We start from the raw sequence: 13,232 nt of genomic DNA on the forward strand, positions 1-13,232 counted from the left end.
CAGAGGATCTTTTTAAATGTATCATCATGTATGTACAGCATTCATTTTGGATGTGTTTGCTATGAGCTCCTTTTGGACTACTGCTGGGGAGATGCAAACAAAACAATCCATATTTTCTTGGGTTCAGAGATCTAATGTATGTTTTCAATGTGATTTTTTCCCCCTTTATGTATTAAAATGACAGATCTGTACAGTATGGAGCCTTTATACTTATGTTCATTTTTCCTAAACTAAAAATCTGTGTATATAAAATTTCTTCCTACTTGTCTGGTATCTTGTTTTCTTTTGTCGTAGCTCCAAAAGTGTAATACTACAAAATCTAAGCTTCAACACAACAGGCTCAAATCTTGTAAAAGTGCTGTTTTATTAGATCACACATACATTTTTGTAGCCTGGTTTCGGTACCTCTTGAACCACCCCTTTTTTTTTCAGTGATCAAAATTGAATAATGTGAGTGAAATGAAATGGCCAACCTTTCTGAAAAGCCTTTTGTTACAGTGTTTTTAAGCCTGAAAATGAATGAGGGTGGGTTCTCCACAGCACTGTAAGTTGAAATTTTGAATATTTCTATGTGAAGGTAAAAGAAAATCAAGGATGGAAAGGATTTAATAGGTGATGTTTTCAGGACTTGTAAGTAGCAGCGGAAGTAGAGCTGTCATAGAAAAGCTGATAATGAGTGTAAGGATATAAGAGTTTCATTTCCTTATTAAAAAGGGTGAGAACATTTCTAAACAAGAGAGAGAGAAAGAAAGAAAAGAAAAATGAAAAGAATCAAATCTAATATCCTGTAATAATGAGTCATGCATTTCTTGAAGAATCATCCAACTGTGTAATGAGATCTATCTCAGTTGCAAATCCACAATCTAATGCCAATTCTTTGCAATTATTATTTGATTCCTTTAAGAGTTACAGAGCTAAATTAACCTGCGTCAGAAATCAGCTTCTCGCTAAGATCTTTACTCTATGAAAGGAACTTGCAGCCCTTCACCAATCAGCTGGGTATTAATCATCTGTGGGCTCAGAAAAAGTTTTATTTAATTTTATTTGATGCCCTTTGCTGCCATCTGATGGTAACGTTGACACAGAGGGAGTCTCTAACAGTTACTCATTAAACTCATCTCAATTATTGGACTAAAAGTGTAACAAAACCTCACATAAATTGTTTTAATTTATAAAAATCACTATGTAAAAATACCTGACAAATATTTATTCATATAAGGTCTGTAAAGCACTTGCAATGGTAACCATGAAACTCTTTTCACAGCAGTAGAAAAACTCACAGGTGTCACTAATAACATTAAAGATGACTAAAGATAAAACTGAAGCACAATGCAAGTCAGCCATCGTTAATGTTATTGTTAACAAATACATTTAAAAAAACTAAGAAATATATACAGAACAATTCATACCTTTTTTTTAACAGGCAATTGATTTAAATGCATATTTATAATAAGATCATAAAAAAACTAATTTATATTTGTATGTGAAATTTACCTAATATAACTCAGTTAATCATATTTTTTGGGAGGGAGAAATTACAATCAAAATAAGCAAAAATATCTTACTGTTATATACAGTATATCCACTAAATAATTCTCAAAATACTTCTAAAACTTTCTAAAAAGTGCAAAGCACCACATCAACATCAATCAAACAATCCACAACACTCAGCAGTCAACAACAATATTCATTAAAAAACCTCACTGCACCAGGTATAAAGGAGATTATAGATAATATGAATAAATCTCGTCAATTTGACATACTTTTGAATCACTGCTTTTTGAATCCCTAGTTGATGTAATTTGATGTTTTTAACTTGTTATAACTTATTCCATTACGTGTTTATATCTTAAGAGAGACATATTGTTATTTCTGCAGGTTATTGCATTTAATTACACAAATTAGATTCAACTGAACTAAATGTACCTTAACTTTGACAACTTTGGTAACATTAAAGACCATTGACATCACTATGTCTCTATCACTAATTTGGTTTTATTAACTTGTTGTAACTTATATTTTAATCCATTAGGAGAGAAATATTTTTTTATATTTCTACAAGTTACATTTAATTACACAAATTAGATTCAACTCAACTTAATTAACTGTAACTTTGGTGAAATAAACTTACATTTACCATTCTTTTAAATCTTTTAAAGTAATTTTTTTTTTACCGTTATTACATTCTATGGCAGAGGTTCAAAGCTTAGTCAATGCTGTTTAACTTTGCTTAGATTCAATCAACTCTGAAATTCACTAAAGTCTCTTTTAATGAAAAATCTTCCTCTCTGTCTCTCTCCAAACTGACGAGAGCAAACAGTGACATTTGCAGGATCTCACTCATTATGTCTCTCTTCTCTTCAGAGTGTTACAGGTACCGTCTGTGCCTGCAGACTCCTCTTTGTTTGATTGCCCTTCAGGTGCCAGTATGTAGCAGATGGTTTGGCTACAGAAAGAGCCAAACCCAAAATTAGTTGTTTTTTTTCTCTGACAAAATACACTTTTCCTCCAACATTCAGCTTCTGTGACATTTAATTCTTAATTGTGAACTGAGGATTTGGAGCTGTTGATCTGGTGCTTTTCTGGTTTTATATATATAAAGAAACCCATCCTACACCTTATTCTCTGCAGTCACCTTCCTGCACATCTCAGTTCACACACGTTTCCTCTCCTTTCACACTCTGATGTCGTCTTCCTGACTCTTATATCGCTGTATCGCCCTTCTTATAGCTTTCCCCAGGTGGCCCGTTCTGCTCTCCTGCTTTCCAGTCCTTCCAGCAATTTTCCCCTCTCTTCCTATTTCTCCACTCATTATATTCTCTACCTCCTTTTGTCTCTACCTCCTGCTGTCTCCCCAACCTCCTGCAGTCAAGCGTAATCTGAATCAATCTCCCATCATTCTCACTCCTGCAGTTTAAGAGAACTACAGTATATGTTCTGCAATCATCGAGGGGGCAAAGCATCGAGGAAAACAATCACCAGAAAACCATTATTTTTGCATTGATTTGTGTTCATGTCCTTAAATGGTGTGAGTCTGTTTGATGGAACATAGTGTGATATCAATTTTACAAGAGAAATGACAAGATAATCTTTATTGTCCCTGAAGGGATATTTGTGTTGAACCATGAAAGCACACAGAGCTGCTTTTGTCAGTCATGACAAACAACACACAACATCTGAACAACAGCATCTGGAGAATAAATCCATAACAAGGTAAAAGATGTACAAAATCAATAGAGAAAAACTACTTAGACATACACAAAGACTAACAACAAAGAAATATTGCACATGTTTTAAAAAAAAGTGCTCACCTCATGATGACAATGAGATGAAAAACTGGTAAGAAATGCAATAAAATACAAAACAAGATCTAAAATGGGCAATTATCTAAAAAATCTGTATAGTACTTTCATGTCCATGATGTATTTTATCACAGAGATTCAATGTTAGACTGCTTTAGAATCGATAGGTATCATTCAGACAGTGTTTAATAGTCTTAGTAATTAAAAGATATTGAACTTCTCTAATTGTGTATGTATGTACTTTGACATTGTTCAGTTTGTATTTTAAGGTGTAGGGCTATGTGATTGTTAAATGACTGAGTATCAAATGAGAAATATCTTTAGTTTAGATACTGTAAAAGTCATGGCTGGTTGCTTGTCTTGACAACAGAGCCGACTGTACAATCATTTCAATAAGTTGAAGTCACATCCATCCTATCATGTATAACAAATGTGTTTCTGTAGTCCTGTGTTTTAAAGTTCATTGATTCACTGTCTGCTTGAATCATTCAAATATCTCTTTCCATTATTATTTGATGTATTAAAAAGGATAATTCTTCCTAAACTTGACTTAGTAGCTCATAATTATGACTTAGTATCTTATAATTCTTTCTAAATATTTTCTCGATACTATCAGGTAGTAAGTCTTAATTATGAGATTGTTGAATGCACTTCTGAAGAATCACATCAATCAAAATCAGAAGGTAATACAAGTCAGCTTCTCTATACAAAGTAAGAGGAGATAGAAATACTACAGAAGTCAGATTAAAAATACTGTTTTGGTATCCAAAATACAGGAAATATCAAAAATCTAATAAAGTAAAAGCAATGTAAACTCAAACAGGATCAAAACTGTGCTACACAGAGTTCATACAGTGTTGACCCCTTTTTAGGCCCACTGCTCTGAATGAACCATAATCTGGGAAAAAAAAAAAAAACTTGTAAAGCAAAAGTTGATTTATGTATGCTGTGTGGGACTTTACCCAAATATAATCACATTAATCATATTTCGATATATGGCAATGTTTGTAATGTAATATAATGTATTTAATGTTGGGGAGTAGCTATTTACATGTAATGGTGTTATGTATTTTAATTTCAAAATAAATGTAACTGTAATCCGTTACAGTTACTGAGAAAAAAATGTGTAATTAAATTACAGTTACTTATGAAAATGTTTATGATTACAAAGGGGGTTACATCTGAAGTCAGACCTTTAAGATTCAGCTTTTCCTCATTATTTAATATTTAACATGTTACTGAATACATATATTGCTGTTTTTAATTCTTTGAAATCAATATTTTTTTTTATATATTTTGTAAATAAATCATGATGTGGGCTTATTTGGAGCACACATGGTCTTAAATGGTGTCACAGTACCAATTAAGCCCATGCCAGACTTTTGACCTTTTTCCTAAAACATCTTTATTTTATATTCCAAAATCTACATGAACTAATGAATACATTTTCAAATGAGAGATAAATCTTACTTCATAAGGAAAGATCTCCCTTATAAATCATGTCAGTATCCATGAAAAACACCTGAACTTAGATTTTGGTAATTAATGGGTACACTTACTCTAACAGCTGAAAACATTGGTTAGAATATTAGAAATGTAATCAAGATTACTTTGGTTAAGTAATTGATATAGTTACATTACTTAATATACTTTAAATAAGGTAATTAGTAATCTGTAACCTATTACATTATTTCTAAAGTAACCTTCCCAACCCTGGGAAAGCCTCATAGGTCAGTAGTTGACTGTTATCATTAAAATTGTCCTTTATAAAGTTATGTTTTTGTCAATCGAATTAATCTTCCGATTAACAATACTTATTATTATTATTATTATTATTATTATTATTATTATTATTATTATTATTATTATTGTTGTTGTTGTTGTTATTATTATTATTATTACTACTACTACTATTATTATTATTAGTATTAGTATTATTACTACTACTACTACTACTACTACTATTACTACTACTATTATTATCATTATTATCATTATTATTATTACTACTACTACTATTATTATTAGTATTGTTATTATTATTATTGAGTTGAAGTGACGTCTGCGTGCTTACGTCCCTTACGTCATCAGCCGGCGACCGTGTTGTGTCAACACAAACAGAAGCTAACAGCGGTGAAGTTTGGACTCCAGCTGCTGCCTGCTTGTACAGTATGTTGACAGCCTTGGTAAAGACACTTCTTTCTCTCATTATAATCACAACAGAGGACCATCTTTATCTTTATTATCTTTACAGAGTTTTGGGCTTTATTTTATTGTATTATAAAGGTTAGCTCAGTTAGCTCCTCGTTAGCAGATGGTGCTGTGATGTAAAGTAAACACTGCTGCTAATATGATGCTAATAAGTTAATATTGAAGTTGTATTGCTAATATATGTCTAAAATCGTGATGTTTAAACGAGGCGCTGTGTGTTTCTAAAGCAAGACTGATGGTTGAATTCAGTGCAGTGTTAATACAGTCCAGTTATCTCAACGTGACTACATGCTAAGCTAACTAATACTGCTGAGCTCTAATTACTGCTTTTATTAAATCAGCATATTTATCACATTTTTTAATAGAAATGCTGATTCAGATATTAAGTTAGCAGCTTACAGGAAGTGACACTGCGGTTAGCTGACGTGACAGGACGTGTGTGTGCACCCTCAGTGGTAATTAAAGTGTATTTACTAGAGTACTGTAGTTATAGTATTTGAATTTTATTTGAGTATTTTTCCATCTTATGCTCATTTATATACTTCCACTGCACTACATCTCAGAGGGAAATATTAAACTTTTATACTCCACTACATTTATTTGAGAGCTTTAGTTTCTTTCCAGATGAAGATTTGACACAATGGAGAATATAACAATCTTTTTATACATCATATTGTTAAAGATGAAATCAGTTCCACGTATTACAAAAAGCAGTGTGTAGTCTGGGTCACATTTCAGGTTTCCCTTGTTAACAGCTCCACCCTCTAAACTTCTCACATGGTTTCATTTTAATGAATGTTCAAATGATCGGATATTTCAGCAAATATTTGGCCATTAGAAGATCCCTTTATACTGCATTTATAGTGTAAGTGATGGGGGCCAACATTTACAATCCTCCTTCTGTGCCAAAATGTATTTAAAAGTTAATCTGAAGCTAATATGAAGCTTCAGCCGTACAAAGGAGCTAAATTAGGTAGATGTCTTTCACTTTCACTTTGTGCATTTGAAGGGGATCCTTTAATAGTCGGTATAAACAGATTAAAGTGAGGATAAACTCTTTCAGTGTTCATACATATGGACACCTGACTGTTGTTTTAAGACACACTTGAAAAATAGTGAATGAAAAGTGCTTGTAACATCCACTTTGGTGTTTTGGCCTATTCGGTTTTCGTGGTTTCTGTGTATCGGCCTGAACAGTGACTCAACCTCAAATCTCGTCAGTCAGGTTCTAAAAAGTCGAGTGTGAAGTACTCTCAGAAGAGTGGAGGCTGTTATAGCTGCAAACTAATTTGAAATGAAAATCATACACAGGTGTCCACATAGTTTAATAGTGTATCATCAAGTTTCTAGGCAACATCATTTGTCTGTCAAGTTTTAGTGTGCTGCAGAGAATGTATTAATAAATGACTGATCATTGTCAGCAATAAACTTTCCCATTAAACTGTTAAAACTGGCCTCTCCATGTTTATTTGCCCTCCAGGCTCTGCAGAACTGAATGAGGTGCGATCTTCTGCCTGTGCTGTTTTCTAAGTGCTGCTGCCGCGATGGGCCAGCAGGTCTCAGGTCAGGCGGTGATGACCCGTCTGCCTGAGAAGTTGATGAAACACGCCGGACTTGTACGAGACAGCGGCTATCTGACCTACGAGGAGTTTCTGGCAAGAGTCTCCGAACTTAACGATGTGTAAGTCACATGCTGAGCAATGGGACAAATACATGTCTATCAGGGATAACAGATGTTCAGTCATGCACATACCTACATCTGTTTTACAATTGCTTTAAAGTAGTAACTTAATGAACTAGTTTAGTTTATTAGGTTCCCCATTTGCTGGAAAGGAACAAAACACTTTTAAGTAAATAACTTTGACGTGAGTGGCTTCATAAAGATTTAATTAGTGCTGTGGATTTATTTTTTGGCTTGTTCTGTGTTTCCGACTGAGAATTAAACTCTGCAGAGCTGCACTTTTTTCACAGCCTAGCATTTGGCCCATCTTATTCCCCGGGTGTTAGGACCCTGCTTCTGTTGATTTAATTTTAACTTGCACATTAGCTCTTAGAAAAACAGGGAAGCAGGATAATGTGGTGGAAGTGAGTTAATCTCAATATGAAACTAGATAAACAGACAGTAGAGCATATGTGTGTTGATATCATCAATCTGGACCCAATCATTTATGTATCTGTAATGACTCTATGAAGCTCAGTTCACAGCCCAACATTCAGAGTGAGATGACATCACCTAAATTGCATGTAGCGACTACTCTCCAAAAAAAAAGGCAGCTGAGACTTATTACACTCTTATCTGTGACATGTCCACACAAATCTATTCTGAAGTCCAGATGCAGTTTTAATAATGTAAAAACATAAAAGACTGACAAGCAGCTGTTGCACAAAAATGATTAAACAATACCTGATGTCAGACGATGTGAGAATATTGTGACGATGACGACGAAACCAGTCAAGAGAAAATATCAGAGTCCTACTAACCCCCTTTGCCTAAAACACTCACTGCCACCAAATTGAACAGGTAAAATAAGAGGAAACCACACCCATGTGTCAATCAATCGGCTCCTACACCGCAGATTGCATGAAATAAACTGAATAAATGTTTCAGTAATCACCAAAATCATCAGACTAGTACACATACACACTGTATTAGGGTGGAAGTTCAACATAGCTAGAAATGTCCTTAAAAATATCAGCTTTTGTTGCTGTTTGTATGAGCTGCATTGTTTAGCACTTCAGCAGACAGCAGTCAAAACGGTGCAGAGTGATTTGTAGAGTTGAACGTGTCGTTTCTTTCAGGACGGCCAAGCTAGCTGCTGGACAGCAGAAGCACCTGCTGTTTGAGGTGCAGCCAGGATCCGATGCCACGGCCTTGTGGAAGGTGGCTGTCAGGATCGTCTGTACCAAGGTGAGACCACAGAAACTTTTACACATACACACAAACACACACGCATGCCAACACGAGCATCTGCCCACACCTGTGAATTCCTGTCAGGGAGACAGAGAGAGGGGGACAGATGTGGGCTGAGAGCCTGCTTCTGTACATAGTTTTTTGTGTTTGGGTGTGGGCGAAAGTGTGTGAAGGACATTCTGAAGTATATGTGCACTAATTTATTGTTGTTACAGTGAGTCAGAATTAGAGATAAGCTTGTATTCTGCAGATGTTTGTTTCTTTTATATTGCAGCACACATAAACCTTCCTGCGAGAATTCAGCACTGATGCTTTTGTGCTGCAGGCATTTGGTAAACATTGTAAGCAGAGATTATTTGAAGGACTCATCCATGACCCCACCAGGACACACATCACATCTATGCCTGACTAAGTTTGTGATAATTGTGTCGCTCATTAAAGATTGGTCTAAATCTTAGTTTTAATGAGCAGGTTTTTTTCTGTTTCCTGTGTCTGCAGCGACAGCTTGTTCCTGTTTTCTTGTTTATCTTCTATCTTTACTCTGTCTATAATCCCATCATTGACAGAGAAGTGTTGTCAGCTGGCTGAGGCAAACAGAGGAAGAAGAAGTTCAGATGTTCAGTATTTTTTTTAGCTTGGCTTCTGATTTTTGTTCACAGTATTCGAGTTTCAGTGAAGACATTTTACTTTTTTCTCTACTTTATTTTCTCTATTGCATGGAAAGGTTGATTTCTTGCCTATTTTATGCCTATTTTAAAATCTGTAAAATATATTTTGTATACAAAGAAATTCAGTAGGAAAGTTGTAGGAATGTGAGTGTACATGGCTACCAAAAGTCATGCTCCCAATCTGCACGAGGGAATTGTGAGTCAGTATTTTTCTTCAGGAGTTATTGCAGGTAGAAATATTACATACCTCAATATTCCACCCATAGTCCATCACGGTTGAGTCATTCTGTACTTTAATTTCAACTGGAAAATATTGTTGAGTTTGTTCTGCGTTTCATTTCGTGTTGACAACGTGTATTTACGACATTCTTTTTATTATGAAATAACAAAACAGGACGTTAACTTTGGACACATAATGAATATTCCAGCTGTATCTGAAAAAACAGAAGAGAAGAGAGATGAACTGCACTGTGGGTTTTGTTAAATGGTTTTCATCCCTATTTAAAATGCATTTATTTTTCATGGAGAGACCTTTATTTGTTCTTTATGCTTTATTTGAACCATTATTAGCTTCCACAAAATGGTTGAGAGACCCTAATTACGGTTTACTGTCCCACAATGGTCATTTTCCTTTTTACAGACGAGTTAAAAAAAACATAACATTTTTAAAAGCTTGAATAAATAGCCACTATCAGCAGCTTGAATTAAATGAACAGCTGTAGTGGCTGCCAAAAGCCAACGCTGGTTGAATCTAGCTACTCTGGCACAGTGTAGGATTGTGCCTGCATGTACACATAGTCAAGCCAGTTTTATTTGTATAGCCCAATATCACAAATCATAAAAGTCACAGGAGGCTTTACAGTCTGTATAGCAATACACAAAAACATCCTCTGTTCTTAGACCCTTGATTCGGATAAGAAAAAACCTCACCAACAACAACAACTAAAAAAACCTTTTATGGGGAGAAAAATGGAGGAAATCTCTAGAAGAGCAACAGAGGAGGGATTCCTCCTCCAGGACGGACAGACACGACACAGTTCAGCATCTCTAGAAATTATGCAACAAAAGTTAAGAAATGTGCAATACTAAAATAAATAAATAGATGAATAGATGGCACCTTAACTGAGTGCTAAAACACACACAATCACTATGAAAACACTACGATCTAGAGATGCTGTGTGTACAGAATAAACCAGATAGTGAAATTACAGAAATACAGCCTGGAAAAGCAGGATGATTAAATAGTAGATGGATTAATAGCATATATGAAGAATCTGATAAGGCCTGAGCCACACGACCTCCATCACCACTACATACTACTACTATACTATCTACTATATCAGTGCGACATATGAGTCACGTATCTGTGCTTCCTTCCCGACAGATCAACAAGGAGAACGGTAACGTGGAAGCGACACGTATCATGAACCTGTACCAGTTCATCCAGCTGTATCGTGACATCACCAGCCAGGCTGCTGAGGTATTGTCTTCAGAGGGCGCCACCGGGGCCCCGTCTGCCCAGCTCCCCGCCACCGACTCCTGTCAGGCCAGCATGTGGATGGGCAGGTCAGTGCACACCAAGGAGCCCCTCAAACAGGCAAAGACTCCTTTACTAGTAGAGTATTTACATAAGATGATCTTTTTCACATGTAAGGACGGTTTTTAATCAACTATTTCATTTACAGTTTTCACACCAAATATCCATTGTGTGCACATAACATGTAGAATGCATTATGAAGTACATTAAAAAACACAAAAAAGACATTTTAAGGGTGTGAAACCTCTATTTCTAACATTATATATAATAATAATAATAATAAACTTTATTTATAGAGCACTTCCAAAATCCAAGTTACAAAGTGCTTCACAAGGCAGCAAAATACACAAATCATAAAATAATTACGTTAGAAAAGAGAATAAATAAAAACAGTTTGATGAGTAAAAAACATTTCAATGTAGGAAAAAAGTGGGAATAGATAAAAAATTACATTGGATTATGAATTTAACTATCCTGGTGGTGGGATTTACCTTACTGAAGGCGTCCTATTAAGAAATACCGCGACCAGTCTGTTCAAACTTGACATAAATTATTCCATAATTAAATAAATAACTGATTTTTTTAAGGCTTTCTTAGCTCATTAATTTGGTTTCCTGCCTGCAGTGGCTGTTTTCAGCAAAATAAAGTGTGATAAACCTGCTGCTAGCTATCCACCCAGCACCAAATGACAGACAGATAAAATTGGTGAACGTGGAGAATTTATCAGCTAAGGAGTCACATATTTCCCTCACAAACTGGTAGAGACCAGAATTGAGCTGAAAGGAGAGTGAATACGGGACTTAAATTGATCAGTTGGACACAAACATGAATGCTAATGTCGCTCAGTTTCTGCTGGAATAGTAAATAAGCAATTAATGCAGTGTTACATTTTTTTTTCTACTCACCCCAGGTGGCTGTACTGCTGGGAGAGAGAAAGAGGGCTGTGAAATGTCCCACAGGCTGCTTAAATGATAGATTTTGCAACTTATTTTGCAGTAAAATGACTGCCATCCAGGAGGAAAAGCTCATGCATTTTTATAACATTGTAATATATTTCTCTCAGGCAAATCCTCAGCCGGCAAGCCTCCAAGATTCCTCTAACATCCAGCATCTCATTCCACCATTTCAAAAAACGTGGTAATTTCCCTCTTTTTATAGAACAAGTGAATCTATTCCTCTCTCCTGTTTGTGTTTTCACACAGAGTGAAGCAGCTGACTGATGAAGAGGAGTGCTGCATCTGCATGGACGGAAAGGCCGACCTCATACTGCCCTGCGCACACAGTTTCTGTCAGAAGTGCATTGATAAGTGGTGAGACGGAGGAGCAAGCTTGAACTCCTTTCAAGAATTCATCTGGTGTTGTTTCAAATTTAACATCCTCCTCCACTCTCCATTTAAAAAATACTTTTTTTTGCTTACTGTTACTTCACTTAGATGTTTGAGCTTCACTGTGCAGAGTGACATATGTGCTGAGTTTGACACTAGAAAGCTCTTTTCACATCCATCTGCTCACAGGGGAAAGTTTCTGTGTGCTCGCCTTAAATCTGAGTAGAAAGGGTGAGCGGGATTTCTGACTTGACAAATACAGACAGGTGACAAAGGAAAGGAAAAACCAACATAAAAAGTGTCTCATTAAAGTGTTAACAGAACAGCTTCGGTGCACCTTAGTATTGATTCTGCAAGTCTCTGAAATCTTATGGAGAGATTAACACCATTCTTCCAAAAGATATTTCCTCATTTGGTGTTTTGATGATGGTGATGGAGAGCGCTTTATGACACATCTTTCCAAAAGCTCCCATAGGTGTTCAACTGGCCAAAACTGGGCTTTTTCACCATTTAAATACATGACACAGAGCATGATTTGATGCTAATTGCTTAATTTTATCACACAGTGCACCTGTGTGGAAACATTTGCATTTGTTACGTTTCTCCACTCATTCTTTCAAGTTTTTTCCTTTAATATGTCCCTCCGTCTGTAGTTTGGAAGCTAATCCTGGTCCAGTATACAACTTATAAAAATGTGATGTGAAAACATGAAGCCTCCAGTGCACATAAACTGAGATTGGACTTTAAAGTGAAGCAGGAGACAGATTTTAATGACGTAATTTGACTTTCTTGTGGAGAAAAAAACAACATATTGGCCACATATTATTTTCCCAAGCAGAGTATTTGTTTTATATAGCTCACAACTTGCCTGGAAGGGACTTTTAAGTTTTAGTCATCCGTGATATGAACAAACATAAACACAATGCCATCTGTTTTTCTGCAGGAGCGGGCAGAGCCGAAACTGTCCGATATGTCGTCTGCAAGTGACTGCTGCCAATGAATCGTGGGTAATGTCCGATTTCCCCACAGAGGACGACATAGCCGGCTACATCCTCAACCTGGCTGATGAGGCGGGCCATCCACACAGGCCTTAACACACACACATGCACACAAAAACAGCAAGAGAAATCAACCCAAGTAGACTTTACATGTTACAACACAGAAATGTCACTTTCACTGAGGAGAATTTTTTTTCTTTTAAAGCTAACAAAGCAAGAAGAAACCGGTGTGGTTTCCTGCTCCTTGTGTACATGTAGGATACAGGTGTACAGGATAAGA

At 35.9% G+C, this 13,232-nt stretch overlaps 1 protein-coding gene across 2 annotated transcripts; it reads left to right on the top strand.

Annotated features, from left to right (window-relative positions):
- The first annotated feature begins 5,408 nt into the window (after positions 1 to 5,408).
- Positions 5,409 to 13,232, top strand: rnf141 (ring finger protein 141). 2 transcript variants are annotated; one of them, XM_062420370.1, is made up of 6 exons: positions 5,409 to 5,488; positions 6,994 to 7,194; positions 8,313 to 8,421; positions 10,477 to 10,658; positions 11,832 to 11,939; positions 12,898 to 13,232. In XM_062420370.1, the coding sequence occupies exons 2-6, from the start codon at positions 7,058 to 7,060 to the stop codon at positions 13,046 to 13,048; spliced, it is 687 nt and encodes a 228-aa protein (XP_062276354.1). In that variant the 5' UTR covers positions 5,409 to 5,488; positions 6,994 to 7,057; the 3' UTR covers positions 13,049 to 13,232. The 2 variants fall into 2 exon arrangements, with proteins under 2 accessions (XP_062276354.1, XP_062276353.1); XM_062420369.1 differs by having other exon boundaries at positions 5,452 to 5,471.

This window comes from Scomber scombrus, chromosome 6, assembly GCF_963691925.1.
Source record: "Scomber scombrus chromosome 6, fScoSco1.1, whole genome shotgun sequence".
NCBI lineage: Eukaryota > Metazoa > Chordata > Actinopteri > Scombriformes > Scombridae > Scomber > Scomber scombrus.

Coding starts and splice junctions, on each gene's coding strand:
- rnf141 (XM_062420370.1), top strand. CDS start 7,058: ATGGGCCAGCAGGTCTCAGGTCAGGCGGTGATGACCCGTCTGCCTGAG. Junction 8,422..10,476: donor TCAGGATCGTCTGTACCAAG/GTGAGACCACAG, acceptor CCTTCCCGACAG/ATCAACAAGGAGAACGGTAA. Junction 10,659..11,831: donor GCCAGCATGTGGATGGGCAG/GTCAGTGCACAC, acceptor GTTTTCACACAG/AGTGAAGCAGCTGACTGATG.